Here is a 17454-nt window from a genome sequence, read left to right as displayed (position 1 = left end):
TTCATAAAAGGTAATTAATTAGCATCTAAAGTTTGACTCCTCTTCTCGTTGACTGTCATGGCTTTAATTGATGTTGTAATTGGAATTGGAACGAAGATCTCTGGTGAAGGCAACTTGAAGACCCGAAATGTAAATGAGCTATCCCTGACTTTGACAGTCAAAGTATGTAGAGTACAGAACATTGTGCGTACTTTTGGGAAAAACACAGTGAACCAGCACTTCCGCATAAGGTTTTTCAACTCATTAAAAACTACAGCATATTATAGCAACATCAAAACATAACACCAATAATATAATAGTATGTGTTGTAAGTAATATAAATTGGAGTTCATTTGATTCGGATCTTAGTATGAGAAGTAAATCGATGTAAAAGAACTTGGAATTTAGTACATCATATATTTTGGGTAAGTATTTCATCACATTCTGGTCCTCTGAGAATTGAATATGGGCACATATACACTTAATTCCAATCCCTGTTTGTTGAGACTGCTGATCCATACAACACATTATACAGTAAACACTTTGTCCTCTTTGCTATCACGTTTTCTATGTTTTATAATATCGATCAGCTCTGAGACTTCGTTCAACACAAACACTGATTGTAAATTTGATTTTTTACATGATCATTGTTGGAATTTCTTGCCCAGAAAATTATTACACCAGTAATTGTTTTTCATATGATCTTCGACTTCTTATAATTTCACAGGTCAACAACTTTGAACAGTCACTTCGTAAAAATTCGAGCTCTGCAACTAGTGTTGATGTTGAAGAAGGTCTCAGAGCAGACCGGTATTAAACGCGAATAATCAGGAAATTCGTTACCAGATTCAGAGGCAGGTTATTTATTCATTTGACAGACATCATATATCGTCCATCAGCAAAAAGTTTTTATAATTTTCGAAGGTTACTTTGGAAGAAATTTCATTTCATTTGGTGTTAACTGTTAATTGCTGAACCTGCGCCCTCTGCACAATGCATCATTCACATATGAGCATGAATCTCCCTGTCATTTCTCACAACATCTGTACATGTCCCTTTACAAACACAAGTGAAAGACGTCTTGATAAAAATCGGAACGGGTACAATAAAGGGGAAACATTATCTCGCACCGTTTGCAAGATTTGAGTCTACTTCTCGTTGGTGTTTCTAATTCATGTCTGATCAATGTTTTCTTTCCTCTTGTATGCAGTATGTAATAAGCAAATACATTATAAACACAATTAATTATAATGTCAGTGATATGTGGTGTTCATTGGGCAAAACACTCCTAATAATAAAGATTCATCTTAGACTGGAGAAATGGTTATCCTTTGTTTTTCATTATCATTTGGCCATGAAAACGCCTAACATATACAAGTCCTGTATACAAATATGTAGTGTTGGAATATATAACTCGTAGGATATAACGCTTTTTAAAAATTTCAACACTTCCAGCGTACCCCTAAAAGATGTAATAAAAATAACTGCTATGGTTTTCTTTTTTAAAAATATTCAATTAAAACTGAACAATCTACACAAAATTTACAATCGATCAGTGAAAACGGCATCATTCTAGAACCTATAGTTCCCGAGAACTCACTGTCGAAAGGATTGGCCACAAACATATAAACGTCCACAAACATATAAACCTAGCATTTTAATATATAGATTGAAGTGAATATTCCTATTTTGTAAAAAAAAAAAAAAGGTAGAAAATTGCGCATTATTGCGAAAATGCAAATAATAGTTTTGAACGAAAAAGAAAATAATTTTTTGCTGAAATTCGTGTTTGAAGTTCAAACATTCCTTAATATTTTTCTGATAGGAGACGTTGACTTCCTCTGTTGTCACAGAGATAGTTACAGTAATAATAATATTAATTTTTCATTTATAACAATGGTAGTATTGATTTCTCATCTTTACGCATTCCTAAGAGTTCTTTAGTTTCTTCTTATTTTCAGAGCAAAGCAGATACTGAGAAGTCTGTCGTTATCACCGGAGACTTGGACTCATCTCCACATCATGTAGTTGTTAAAGCTGATCCTGATGAATTAGAAAGTGCTTTCCAGACGGAACAGTCCGAAGCTAATAAAGATAACTGCGATCACACGGATCCTTTAAGTAGTTGCGAAGTGCTCAGAGAACAAAGTTCCAACAACGGTGATAAAGAAAGGACGGCTATGAGTGTACTGCCAGCAAGCAAAGGAGATGTAAATAATATCGAATCTAAGTCGGAAAGATTGTATTCTTGTAGTGGTGTAGTGAAAAGTGAAAGTGCTGTGGACGTCGAAGTGAGTGATTCTCCAATGGGTGGTGAAGTTGATGATATGAGTGCTGAAACAAGTGCATCGTTTCCAGAAACTGAATCCGCAAGAAATGCCATAGAGGATGAAGATTATGGTATTGTTAAGGAAGATGAAACAATTATTCCATTTGATTATGATTCTGCAACTGGAGGTGAAGGTGATGATGATAGTATGCCAATAGACAATGTGATGGACATGCCAAGTACTTCTGGCAATGTGGGATCTAGTGATGATGCACCGGTGCCAGGATCTTCAAATGAAAAGTAAGTACAAACGTTTTGTTATTCTTTCTTTAGCATCATGCCGCAGATCATACTATGGAGAAAAGGCAGGTTCCTGTCGTTCGTGATCTTGTTGATAAATAGAAACATCAGGACGATTTTTCCGTTGTGACAATTGGGTCCTGCTCACTTTACTTCTGCCATAACTTGGTTGATACAATGACAAATGTAACACTCATTCTCAAATTACTATTGTACGTAAACAATGGAAACATTCGAATCCTTACGTCAACGTAAATTCTATTATTTCTCTGTTAATGTGTAACGTCATCGCAATATACAGTGTGTCCCTCATAAAACCGGTACGCCTCACTTCTGGTTAATCATTTCTAGTTAAATTGCTTTTGCGGTGTCTACAGTGCATTTTATCGGAAAGTTGAGTGCAACAGTGTGTTCGTGCGTCAGTTGTGAAAGTATGGCCCGCATCAGCAACGTGTTTCCTGAAGAGAGACTTGTCAGTAGAGGCTTTTGACCTTCAAGATCCCCGGACTTAACGTCGTGCGATTTTTATTTGTGTTGCACACTGAAAAGCAAAGTGTATGGTGACAATTCTCACACAATAGGAAGATCGTAAACGGGACATTACTACAGAAATGAACAACTTCACGCGTGCAGAATTAGAGTGTGTTGCTGGTTACGTCATCAAACAAGGTCAGCGGTACCTGAATGCCCATGGCCACCACTTCCAGCATCTCTTATAAACAAGTAACTGTTTTACGTTACGATTATCTTTTCATTGTTACTTAGTTTATTGTTACTGTTAAAGTGTTACTTGAATCTCTTGGGTGAGGCGTATACCGGTTTTATGTGGGACACCCTGTACAAGGTGAATCATTTATCCTGGGACGCCCTTGCAACTTTTAAATAAATATCTAGCAATAGATAAAAAGTTGAAATATCCTACGATGCAAATATCGAAAGCGGGACACAGTGTGACACACTTCATAATACTACCATCAAGTTAACGTTGTTGCTAGCTCAACATAAAGTTCTATTTTTTAAAATTTTCTTTTTCAAATAACACTACGTCAGGTTATTACATATTTCAAATCTACAAAACGGTGGCTCTGTGGTAGAGCGCTTAGCTCTGGTGCCTGGGTTAGTCCCCGTCCAAATAAATTGGCGATAGACAACATCGTGTGCGTGGGTTTTTTCCGGATACTTCCCTTTCACTTTTAATTCCATTAATTTTTCCATCACCATTCACTTGCTTTAATCATCCGTCTCCCTTAGTCTAAAAGGGGATAATCGTAGGACGTTAAACTGAAACATTTAGTTTTTTTCAAATCTATATATTCAAGGAAAACATACAGTATCACATTTATTACCCAGTGTTATAAACCAAAGTCACTATAATTTCGCAAATTCAAAAATTTAGAGGCCACTACTATAATAACACAGGTGAAACGGACGTGGCAATGCACATCGGAAGTATGTTAGTGTCAAATAGTGTGATCATGATATGACGGATTTCGAATAAATGGTAAAGAAATTACAAGGAATTGAAAATTTGAATTTTTTCAAACAAATTTATTTCGAAAAAATGCTTAGATAGCTGTCACATCCACAGAGAAATCATAACGTTTACAGCAATTTGATAGATCAAACTACTGTTGTCACCGGTTCAGAAACAGAATCATAGCGGCAGTGAATTCAATGGAAGAAGGCGCTCTGTAGACAGTTTTGGGAAGAATTCAGTTGTTGTCTCGACAGATGGAAGGTACATAGAACACTTATAATTCTGTGAACTAAACTTCACGACTCACTAAACTATTTACAGTTAGTTGTGTAATTACAGTTTATTTCATTTGCATGATAAAAGAGTTTTGAGATTTGATCCATCTTTTTGATACACACTGTTTTTATCCTTGATCGTTGTCACTAATTACATCTGCACTATGTAACGTGTGTGCTTATGTACTGCAAATATTAAACTACATTAGTGAATCATTGTATTCCAATACATGTTACTAGTAAAACGTCGTAAGTTTTGTAATGTACAATCCTGTTGAAAATAACTTGGGTAACCGCTTGCTTTGGAGAGATTTGCATTCTTATCCGTAGATGGAATTAAACAAAATAAACATGAATCTTCTGTGTATAATTAGAATCATTCTTTCAAGTAAAAATATTGATTAGGATTACAATTTAGATATTTGAGCTTTCGGCATGTATAGCCGTGTTGGGTCGTCATGTATGAGGGATGACGTTCCCCGGCGATCACACTATCCGGAGAAAGTTAAGAAAGAAAGCGGCCTGGGACCTGTATGTTAAGTACCATCCCGGCATTTAGCTGATATGAGTAAAGAAAACCCAGGAAAACCTCACTCAGGATAACTAGCCTGAAAAAGCTTTTCTCCTTTTTCGACCGAGTGTCCCCAGCGGGAGTCGAACCCGGAACCGCTCGCGCCAAAGGCGAAAGCGTTAGCGACTCTGCAGTTGTGAGAACGTGCCCCTTTACAAAAGATGTGGCTACGGATCTTTCAACAAGATTGTACTTTTTTATACGACACTTTCTTTTCTTGCAGTTTGTACCATCGTTACCTTTCTGTGAGTTCTGTTGTGTGAAATACCTCTTTTGTCGCATACTCTTAGTTGATTTTTCAAGCATCATTCCTATTCGGGTTTGGTATATTTTGTAAACCGATCAGAATGAGACAAATGTAGTGGAGTTTTGAGTTATATGGAAAAATCTGCTTAACATTTGTGTGTGTGTTTGTGTGTGTAATAGTTCGTGTTGCATATCGAAATAACCTGGAAACACAGACGCTGATGGATATAGGGGTTGCAGTGACCTGGATTTTTCGAAATTAATTAAAATCTGACCTTCATTCTCTTAGTAGTCACTGGAGAAACAAATCTCACATTTGTGATTTTTGGTGAATATGGGCCTGTTTCGCAGCGATCAAAGGATATGGAATAAGTGGTTGGACGAACTTTAACGCATCCATAATTTTCAGTATAATAATACCGACAAACAATGAATCATTAAATGAAAAAAGGACCATGTTCCAAAAATAAAGAACAAACTTAAACTAGCCAATTTCTGTGTTGATATGCTACGACTGTGCAATACAAATACTTTTGAATAAGAAACGGTATTTGCAGTAAGCGGTTTTGTTTATAGTTTTCCCAAAGTAGGATGTTTTGGAATGTTCTCCTTTTTCGACTCACTGATTCAATTGTAACTTATATAATTTCGGTTCTCGCTATAATTTTCCTAAGTAATTTTTCTTCTAGTCCCCTTGTTTACTTACACAATCATCTTTGAAGAGGCTTTCTCTGCAACAGGATCATCCAAGTACTCTATTAAAGTTGTTGTTATCATTTATTACTCTCCGCAGTTACTCATTTATCAAATTCTGTTTATAAATATTGAAACTTCAAATAATGAATGTCACTAATACACAAATTGAGCCCGCCGTGGTGCAATCTGCTGCTCCACCATTAGATGAGGAACCAGAAGTACGATGAAATGTATTCTCGCATTGCTGGACCCTGTTGAGTCCATTCCTTTTATTTTCCTGGTCCTTTTAATAGTTTTACTCCTTGATCGACATGCCCTGAATTTCGATAACTCTTCCCGGATTTTCCGTATTGAGGAAAATAGTTTGTTTCTCAAAACACCTGAAAGTACTTGGAAATGATTTGCAGGTCATCGTCACATCCCAGATGACTATTCAGTCCTACTATGATCAGTGTGGCAAATATTAGTGTGTAGGCTAGGAAGAAACGCTTTCCACCCCTGGATTGTTGAAAAGACAATAAATACTTAGATGAGGGATGTAAAGGAGTATCGTAAAATTGTCGTAATATATACCGCTTAAAGAGCCGCTCTCATCAATAAACTAAAATTACTCAATTTACAATAATTACTCACTTTTGCTTGTTCACGACACGTAAAAGACTCAATTCATAAAATAAATACAATAAAAATAAACAATGTTTATCATTCGTAGAAAGAGAGGTATATGAGACTTTTTACATTCAAACGAGTGTACCAAAAATAAATTTAAACATAGGTAGTCTAAACAGAAGTTGGAACAACATTGACGCCTTCGCCATATTAACAGGTACGGTTCGGATTTACTCATGTTTCTGTTCGGGATGTCAATTTTATAACATGCAGAGAGTTTCATTCTTTTGTCGCTGAGAGGAGACATGAAATTTGTAAGCCTAGAGTCTGGTCTAGAGTCTAGAGACATCTAGAGTCTGGTCTCTTGGACTGGATACTCAAGAATTACGATTGTCTGAGTAGTTTGGTTCTTCGCCCCTTATGCTTGGAATGTTTGGTTCGATTCATAGTTCGTAATACGTATTATTTTATTCGTTTAACAGCACTGTTCCTTTACCGAGAACGATTCCGATTCATCGTCTCATTCGTAATCTAGGGAAAATGTAGTAATCGAGGATTGAACCCGGTCCAAAGTAACAAGAATCTCCGTGCTACCATCACCTTTGGACCACTGTGATGGCTGTGTCTATATGCAATATCGTCTTGTGCTATTGCATACAAACAAACACATCGAATATATAAACCAACAACATTAATTTAAACTGACATGCAACTTACACCTAACATAAACATTTATCATTGGAGTTTCAATGTCAAGTGTTCGAAAACGACTTTTTTTTTTTCTTTGCATTGTATTCACTTGTCGTTATTTCCTTTTTATTTTATTTTATTTATTTATTTTTTTTTATTCCACGGCAGAAATACTTACCTGGGATAATAACAAATTTAGTTACACTAGTAAACAAAGCACTTAACTATTAATTATAAACTTTTATGTATTGGCTAAAATTAACTATAGCAATAGCCCATATTTCATTTTATCCGAATACCACGCGAAAGTTCACCGACGCGTATGGATAGAGAATCGGAAGAAACTTCTACTAGGTTATAATTCTTTCTTCTTCACACATTTTACTGTTGATACGATGAAGAACTGTTGGGTAAATCATTTTTGATGAGATATTATTTAAATCTTTCTTCTCTAGCACAGAATAATCCTTACATTGTTATTCTTCGGTGCGTGTTCTCAAGGAACCATTTCTTGAACAGAGCGACTGACTGAGAGAACGTATCACCATTATTCCTCCGCATGTAACCAAATTATGCACAATCACTGTTATGGGAGGGAAAACAAGATTCTTCACAACACAAAATATTCATGTGTTATAATTAGCAGGGACAGGTGACAAACACTGTTTTTAGGTTAGTTTTTCTTATGCACTTGTAACGTGGATGTTTATCGATTGCAATGGGCTTATTGTTCAACGTGATATAGCGTAATTACTGGCGTGTCCAAAAACGAAAGAAGTTCCATGACCATATGTGGGTCGTCGCAGCGCTTGAGAACTAACACACATACACACATGCATTTTTAGAGGCTCCGTCAAGGAGATTCAGTGAACTACACGTTCACAGACTAAGCAAAAGTGGAATTTAATATAGGAGGTTCCTAAAGGATTTCTTGATCATCTCATAACTATCGCCATCAGCCACTAAAGAAGAAAAGATTAAAGATATGCATTCTGTGGAGCAACGAGATGATTTTATTTTAGTTTTCAGTATCTTAGTCCTGATAATTCTGAAAGATATCAGGGAAAATTCCACTTATAATATCTTTTAAACATTCTTCAATAATTTAGAGGAGCAACAATGAATAGTTTTTAGTTAAAATTAGTGTATAACAACTAACTATTCGTGATTGGAACCCTGCGTAGAAATTAGGCAATAAACCTGAAGTCTTCGACAATACAAGCAAGCGTCCAGCAATTAGTGGAAAGGGAAATCGATATTTTAGAGGTTTCTGTACATGTAGTGAGAAAGGTTTTTAATTATCCAGACAGGCTTAAATACTCCACTGGGGTTCCACTTTGAGCTGAGAACTTTTTCAACGTTACTTTTGTTATCGGTAAGAAACTGTTTTAGAAATTCATAAAATTTTCGTATGTGTTCGGCATTCGATGCATTCTCCCTGTACAAAAATCAAGTAGCTAACAGGGATATAGAAACTATAACTAATGCATCTGTAATCTTCGTATTGCTAAAATAGCCGAATAGTGAATTGTTAGGGCATTTCATAAGGACGCAAAACAAAAATATATACTTATCCAAGTAATATTGGTTACGCCACGTGCTACCTATGATTTACATGAAACGGGACGTACGCGAGAGGTACGTAGTCATAGGAATAACCAACTTTCTTTGTAACCTAGACGTTGTGTATTTTGTGCACCAATATTCGTGACCATACTTTTTCTATTGAAATGAAGGAATACGATTTTGGGAGAATGTTTTTAATGAGTTTAATTTTACTTTTAGTCGTGTCTGTTGAAAGTTTCCAACCATTGACTCATGACTAGGCATTGGCAAATATGAAACAGATAAATATCTCAGATTATTGATATAGAGAATCGATGATTAATGGAAAACAACACTAATATATGAATCATGTTAGTCTCAGCTCACGAATGACGTTTCTCCTGGTAAGTCTTCCGTTGCAACTACTACCGACTTTGGAAAGCGAAGGGGTTTTGATTCTCGACTAGAGCTGAGATCATGGACTTCCTGTATTCGTGGTGAAATCCTAAGAGCGTGTACCCTCATCACATTTATCAATGTATGAACTTACACGTTGACTTGTGAAAGGTAGCTTTTCAACGATTTCAAAGACAGAATTACATAGCAGTTTTGCAGATAAATAATTCATTAATTAATCACAATTGAATTTTGAAATATCCAAAGTTTCCTTTCTCTATTCTTTGAAAGTCATTTGAATAGTAATGAGCCAAAAGTAGAATCAAGGACAGGAGCTTAATAATTATGTTGAATAGCGATCGTGACAATATATATAACGTTTCTTATGAGCAAATATCATTTGTCAGTACAAATATGATCTGCGACATGATACTTATTTTCTTGGAATGTATTTAAAAAAGAAGTATTGATTCAAAACAAAAATTAAAAGAAAGAAAAAAAACTGTAGGGGAAAGCTGCTTGGAGAAAGCAGTGTAGCTATCAGTGTATTACACAACATCAGTAAATATTTTTGTGTGTGGTAGATAATAATAATGTGTAGTTTGCAAATCACAAAACTCGAGTTCCAGTGTATTAGAATAATTTTACGTAGGAGAAAATCTATCGGGAAAGAAAATGTAGACTGTGACGTAAGAGCAAGAGGAAATACGTTGTCCACACGCCAGGGCAATATATATATATATCAATGTTGGTAGCACTGAAACAAAGAAATTTGACTTACTGCCCCACAGACTAGGTGAAATAGTTCATGTGCTACATTCATAGACTAAATATTCATCTTGGTAAAGAGTTTTTTTTTAATATGTCGTGTGTTATCATGATTCGATAATCTAACTATAAATGACACTTATCGATGTACCTTCCTAAGATCTGTAATTCTGTAGTTAAACGTTTTACAGTAATGGATAATTAAAATTTTGCTCTATTATGAGCAGAGTTTCTGCGCTAGCATTTTTGTAAATGGTGAACGTAATCTATGTAAATAAAACTGAATGTAACAACGTTTGTTCGCGAACTCCTAATAGACATTTACACCGATTTTGATGATTTTCAGTACATACGTGGGTCGTGGCACTACTTAGATTTTTATCATGTTACTTTGAACAAAATGTGTATCCTAAGAGGGTGGATATACATTCGAAGAATATGGGATGAAAATAATTGCTGCAAAGACAAAAAGCCGTGGTGAGTGAAACGAAGGGGTCAGTGTCAAATGTAGAATTAGATGGAGAGAAAACAGAACAGGTGTCTAGTTTTCGATACCTTGGTGGTATTATTAGTGATGATATGAAATGTGAACGTGAAATAAAAGCAAGGATTTAAATGGTGAAAGAAGCCTTTAGAAGGAAGAAAATACTATTGTGTGAGATCTTGAATAAAGACTTGAGAAAAAGACTCATAAAATGCTTCGTGTGGAGTATTGTACTGTATGGGTCAGAAATACTTACATTACGCAAAAATGATGGGAAAGACTGGAAGCTTTTGAAGTGTGGATGTGGAGTAAGATGGAGAGACTTAGCTGGGTCGAGCGGAAAATGAATGAGAGTGTGTTACAAATGGTGAGGGAGAAAATAGCGATTGTAGATATTATTAAGAAGAGCAAGAGAAACTGTTGGGGTATTGAGTGAGAAGGAACTGTATCACGAGGAACGTGTTAGAGGGTATGGTAGTAGGAAAGAGAGGGAGGGGGCAAAGAAGAATGCAATTAATGGACGGTATCAAAACAGAAAAATCGTACCTGAAAACGAAAAGCTTAGCGGTAGACCATGGAACATGGAAGCGCATCAGTTGAGGTAATTCCTCTGCCAATAGTGATGATGAAGGGGCTGGAGAGCGGGGATTTATAATTTGAAAGATTAAGTATCTCACGAGCTTGTCACGTTAGAAAGATGAAACTCGATATGTAAACTCGTAATTAAAAATAAAGGAAAATATGTGTCAGCGTTGTTGAAAATTTCCGTTTTAAGAGCCGGCGGGAGTCAAGTGACCTTGACAAATCGAAGATATCGCAGTGCAAAGTGTTTCCCTATTTTGGCAACAGATGGGGTTGTTGCTGAAATGCCGTCAAAGCAAATGGCACCCCTCCTTTTCCTTCGTTTTCCCCTGCATGTGGTCAAAGTTGGACAGCGCAGGAGGGGGATGGTTACGGATGTAAATGGGACAGAGGAGTGAAATTCCCTTCTTTTGGCTAAAAGAGAAACAGAACTGAAGAAAAAATAAATACAGAGATATTGTAAGAGGGACCAACATGATATCAGCCGTCAGCCACTCAAATATCTACAACGGTCACAAACATACCATAGAGAACTGTCTCTTTCTCAAAGGATTCTACCTATGGTAAATAACGCGGGAATAGTGCAGGAAGAGTCTGATATAAAATGAACCCTGCATATATATATAAACGGGAGAGTCGATATTCTAATTTATTTTGGGGCTTCGTGGTAAAAAAAAAAAAAAAAAAAAAAAAAAAAAAAAAAAAAAAAAAAAAAAAAACCGGAATTGAAAGGCAGAAAACCCAGACAAAGATCTGAAATATATTGGCAATGTGACTCTTTTTCAGTGGAATCCATTTCTTTATTTTTTTTTTCAAAATATGATAACCAGATTTACCCTCTGTCTCTCCTTCACATTCGAATGGTCCTGGGATCGATACCAGTAGCTGACCATCCTGAATTTTTCCTATTACAACAGGAAAGGGGCGCAATGTTACATTTAGCCTTGGGTACCGGCTTAGAAGGACAGGAGGGAGCATATGCCCTGCTTGGAATTGGTTTTTATTTGGGGAAATAGACCACTTCATTAACAATAGAATTAAAAGATGTGTCACCTTCTTCAGGAAGGTACACTCATGTCCAAAATTATTGTCGCATGTCTATAAATATGTTGTTGTAGGAATATAATTTGATAACGAATTCAACCGGTATTTCTTATAATGTTAGTATGTGTACAATCGGCAGAGACATGTATGCAAATTGCAAATTTCATGTCAAAAGAGGAGTAAATGAGAACAATAAAACGAAAATAAAACTTTCGTGTCCATTTAGCAACATTATGATTTACTCATTCTAATTTTCGTATTTATAAATATTTTCCTATGAAATTTACCATATATACATTTCCCGATTATACACATAGTATCAGTATTAAAAGTACCCAGCAAAATCAGTATTACATTATATTCTTACATATGCGACAATCATTTTGGAGATGAGTGTACAAGGACGTAACAGGTGTTTGTTTCAAACATTGAATAAGTGTTCGTATACATTGAACTTATTTCCTGACGTCATAGAACTAAGAACTGTCACAGAGCGACGTAAGTCCGGCGATAATATTTGGTCTAGGAATTAATTCGTGCGGGTGGACAAGAGATGGCGCAACGAACGGAGCGTCCCACAGTTCCGTGTGTCCACACATGTGTTGCAAACCCCTGTCATCGCGTATCGTTCGTAGTATAGGGCAGTGGATTAAAGCGTCAACAACACCAGTTTGTAGTTAAGTGAACATGGCGCAATTTGTGCCTGATAAAGTGTTTTTGCGGGGTGTCCTGCTGCATTACTTTAACATGCAGAAAAGTGCGACTGAAAGTCATCGTATTTTGGTGGAAGTGTATGGTGACCATGCTCTAGCTGAGCGAACGTGTCAGAAGTGGTTTGCACGGTTTAGAAGTGGTGATTTCGGCTTGGCAGACCAAGAGCGAGCTGGACAGCCAAAAAAATTTCAAGACGAAGAATTGACAGCATTGCTCGAGCAGGATTCGTGTCAAACGCAGGAACAACTTGCAGCAGCATTAGGCGTTGATCAAACAACAGTCTCCAAACGCTTGAAAGCCATGGGAATGATTCAAAAGATGTCACATTGGGTTCCACATGAATTGAAAGACAGAGACGTTGAAAGACGAAAAACCATTTGCGAATTGCTGCTTCAACGACAGAGCAGAAAGGGGTTTCTGCATCGAATTATTACGGGTGATGAGAAGTGGATCCATTACGAGAACTCTAAACGAAAAAAGGCCTGGGTGAAACCAGGTGAACCAGGTCCATCACAACCAAAACGAGATATTCACTGTGCAAAGGTTATGCTGTGCATATGGTGGGATATGAAAGGTGTGGTGTACTATGAGCTGCTGCAACCGGGTGAAACTATGAATGGAGAACGTTATCGACGACAATTAATGCGTTTGAAGCAAGCTCTGGCCAGAACACGACCAGAATGGGAGAACAGACATGATAAACTTATTGTTCAACATGATAACGCTCGCCCACATGTCGCAAAACCGGTCAAAACCTATTTAGAAAATGTCGGATGGGAAGTTTTACCCCACCCGCCGTATTCACCAGACGTTGCTCCTTCGGACTACTACTTGTTCGATTGCATGAACAACGATTTGATTGGACAGCGGTTTACTTCTTCAGAAGATATCGAAACATGGGTCTCTGACTGGATCGCTTCCAAGGATGAGGACTTCTTTCGCCACGGAATCCGTACATTGCCTGACAGATGGGCGAAAGTGGTGGCTAGCGATGGACAATATTTTTCTTAAGGTATTTATGTATTTTGTGTTTGTACTACAGCTTCAATGTGTGCGTACCAACCGCACGAATTAATTCCTAGACCAAATACAATATTTCATTTTTACTTTCATACTTTGCAATATATCTATTTATTTTAAAAGCAAATTTTAATATGTTTTTATTTTCAACTATTTTATCCTAAAATAAATACTAGCCTTTAACCAGCCCTTATTTCCCTGGTTGCATATCACTTTAGGATTTGGAAAATATGTCCAACGAATATAAAAATGATAAGACACCTTTTCAAGACATTCTCTTGTTAACCAATTCGCACTAAAAAGTTAAAAATAATTTTATTTATGCAAGCCTAAATAAAAAGAATGGGGCTCGTCATTTTAAGAATTTATAAAGTAACTGTATGTAAGCCTATATTAGAGCGCATCCCATTTTTTTTTTTTTTTTTTTAAGTCACGCATAACCAAAATTGTTTTTTTACTTTTAAGTGCGACTTGATTAATGAAAGAATGTCTTTAAAATGTTTATTAGTATGTTTTCCTATTATTATTGTTAATGTTTGCATCCTTGGCATAGGATGTTTATTTTGGTAAGGTACCGTATGGTGCGTTTCTATACTACTAGGGTATATTAAAATTTAGTTTCCTATGCGATACATTAAACAGTGCTTTTTTTTATATATAAAAATTACTACCGAATATAGAGTATTTCTCCGCTAATAAGAGGGAGACAGATTGAGGATACCAAACACCCCTACCGTTGATTGAGAAATATTTCGGTGTCGACACTGATGAACAACATCTACATTTGAATTTGAATGTTTTATGGGCTTTAGGCAATTGATTCAGACCGGGATACATGGGGGACAGAATGTTGGAAGCAAGTAGTCCAGTCCCTAGTTTGAATGTCTGGAATGAGTAAGGACTCTTCCCCCCTTGGTAAAACCTGCCGGAATTGGAAGCAATATCAAAGAAACACTGCTTCGAAAAGAGAGGGAGCAAACATGCATAACTAGATAGTCAGAGTCGGGTTTAGGTTTAGTGGGGCCCCAAGCTGTTTAAGGTAATGGGGTCCTTTATGTGTCCAGATGAACATAGGCACCCTACATATAGAAATGAACAGATAATTTAGGAAGCAGACTAGCAGAAGGAGCCCCATTAATTACATGAACGTAGGCTACACAGCAGGAAGCATTGTTGCTACGTATATATACATTTTATTTTATTTTTTTAATTTTCTTATATTTTAGAAATGTATATCCAGTTTTTCTTTAGATTTTTGGGCCCCAAGAGAGCAGGGCCCTAAGCTATAGCTTGTTTAGCTTATACGTAAATCCGGCACTGTAAACAGTATACACATACAGGCGCGGATCCAAGGGTGGCTATAGAGGCTATAGCCCCCCCCCCCCCCTTGACGTTCAGGTATACACTGGATAAAATGGCCTTCAATCCTGTTTACTCTGGATAAAGAGACAAACTATGGTTTAACTCCTCCCTTGATCATATCCTGGATCCGCCACTATATATATATATATATATATAATGTTTGTGTTTAGTATGTTGTACGATGGAAGCTGATGAAAGAGCTTTATATTATTCTTGATTTTTTGACAGGTAAACAAAGAATATTTCGAGGATTAATCTACTCGATTATTATAATAAGATTATAATATTGTATTTTATCTTTTCTCTTGTATGTATATTCTCAGTCCTGCAGGAAGTTTTCATTTCTTTCTTGGAATAGATAAATGAAGACTTTGGCTCGACTTCTTCACAAATCTTTGTCGAAAGGTTGACTTTATCGCTACAAACACAAAATACTTCTTATCATAGAAACCATCTACAAATACACTGTACTGCTGAAACAGAAACCATCAACTAAAGAGGTCATAAATTTTGCCATTCCTTGTGTTTGAAATTCCCGTTCTTCACAACGACTTCCTTCCTCCCGCCCCTGTTAAGAAGTTCAAAGTAGGTTTTCAAAAGGACTGGCTCCCGCTGAGAAGGAAAGTGGGATGAGGAATGACTATAGTGCCATCTAGCAGTTAGACGGCCAAGTACGTGAACACGAAAAAATCCGATTTCTGATTTCTGTAGATTCAATAATGAAGGATATAATTTCTCATCGATTGTGTAATGAATGTCTTTGGAAACAGCGAAAAAATAGTACAGTAGCGCACAAGTACAAAGATAGTACTCCATTTTCAAAAAAGTCCGACGTTTTTAGCTCTTTTCCTTACTGTAAAAAAACAGAAGACTTTTCCCTCTAATTTTGATCATTTTCTTATGGGAATTTGGATTATAATTATCTGTATTTATAAGAAGAAAATATCACGCACAGCGTTCAAATTGCACCTTTAAAATGAGATGCATCATATTGAGTGAGCTATTGAGACATTTCTGCGAAAGAACGAAATGAAACCATGATTTGCCTAAAAAATGGTTGAGATCCCATGTTAAATTGAACACCAATATTCCGGCCGCTGTGGCGCACTCCTTCTCCCTCTTAAGAGGAAGAGGGGTTGAGGAGCATTTTCTATACTCTATATACTGTATGTGTATTTGTACAAGTGTGTATGTGGCAACATAACTGAGACGCCTCGGGCAATTTCAATTAAAGTTGGTACAAACATGATTTACAAGCTGTAAAAAGTACCGTGGGGTAAGGCAACCCCTGGGGGGGGGGGAGTGAGAAGGGGCGACATGTACAAATAATCAGATCGACCGATATTATGTCGAATTCACAGTTTCCGGGGTCGCTGAAACACTCCTGATGGCGTTTGAATCCAAGTTCAGCCCTCTCGGATGGAGGTTAAGAAGGGGTGAAAAATAAAATGTCCAAAATGGCCAAGATTAGTGTTGAATTCATACTTGTCGGAGTCATGGGAAAACGATCGACCCGTTTGAAATGACTTCTGGAACAAATTGCGCATCTGAAACTGGGTTTTTGTTATGTCACTGTGATATTCTAAGGGGAGGGTGACTACAAAACCTATATATGTAAAAATGAAAGTGACTATGTTTGTGACTTTGCAACTCTTCTACCACCCGACCGATCTCGATGAAATTTTCAACATAGATGAGGTTCGGGCCTGGGATGTGTTTTATCATTTCACTTTGACGGGACGAAGAGGGGAGACATAGAAAAATGATCGAAAATAACCGATATGAGTGTTTAATCCATAGTTTTCGAACTCGCTTACATGAGCAGTGAACTTCCGATGACGTTGGAATCCAAATTCAACCCTGCAACTTGGGGGAGGGGAAGATATTTAAAAATAATCGAAAATGACCAATATTAGTGTCAAATCCATAGTTTTCGGGATCACTGAAACGAACAGTGATACTTTATGCTAAAGGTAGAATAGCTTCCGGATATTAAGTTACATCTTCATTAAAATACGTATTCTAAGGGAAAAGGGAATTATTATATTTTTCATAAATCTAATCTCATCCTTCAAGATACCAACATTTCAGTTAGTTTTTGCCAAAATTATTTCCATTTTTAGGAGAAATGCTAAAGTAATCTGCTTCCGTTTTAGCATGAATTGATGACTTTTTTTTTCAAATACATTGCAAAGTGAAGAACTGGGAAACGTTTTAGAAGTTAATTCGTGACTAATAACTTGAAAATGCCCTCTCGGAGCATGCAAAGTCATGTTAAGGCTTGAGTCAATCAGTTGAGTCTCGGGAGTCGTTTTAAACAACAATATTTAAATACGAAAATAACTTGTTAGTTTGTGCTAACTGGTAAGATAGTATGTTAGCTTCTAACTTTGAACGGACTAACTCAATGTTTTCACGTGCAGGCGG

General features: G+C 36.6%; 1 protein-coding gene across 24 annotated transcripts in view; it reads left to right on the top strand.

The window, feature by feature from the left end:
* The window catches only part of LOC145691015 (uncharacterized), a 220959-nt gene that overhangs the window by 11027 nt on the left and 192478 nt on the right, over positions 1-17454 (top strand). For all 24 annotated transcript variants that reach the window (XR_014132329.1, XR_014132328.1, XR_014132322.1 and 21 more), the window contains exon 3: positions 1941-2548. Coding sequence is in view for 14 of the 24 variants with exons in the window: in XM_081766541.1 (XP_081622667.1) it covers positions 1941-2548 (608 nt within the window). In the remaining 10 variants the exon portion in view is untranslated. The remainder of the gene's footprint in view (positions 1-1940; positions 2549-17454) is intronic.

This window comes from Thermobia domestica, chromosome 7, assembly GCF_964235325.1.
Source record: "Thermobia domestica chromosome 7, izTheDome1.hap1.1, whole genome shotgun sequence".
NCBI lineage: Eukaryota > Metazoa > Arthropoda > Insecta > Zygentoma > Lepismatidae > Thermobia > Thermobia domestica.
This window is presented reverse-complemented; position numbering and strand designations above follow the sequence as displayed.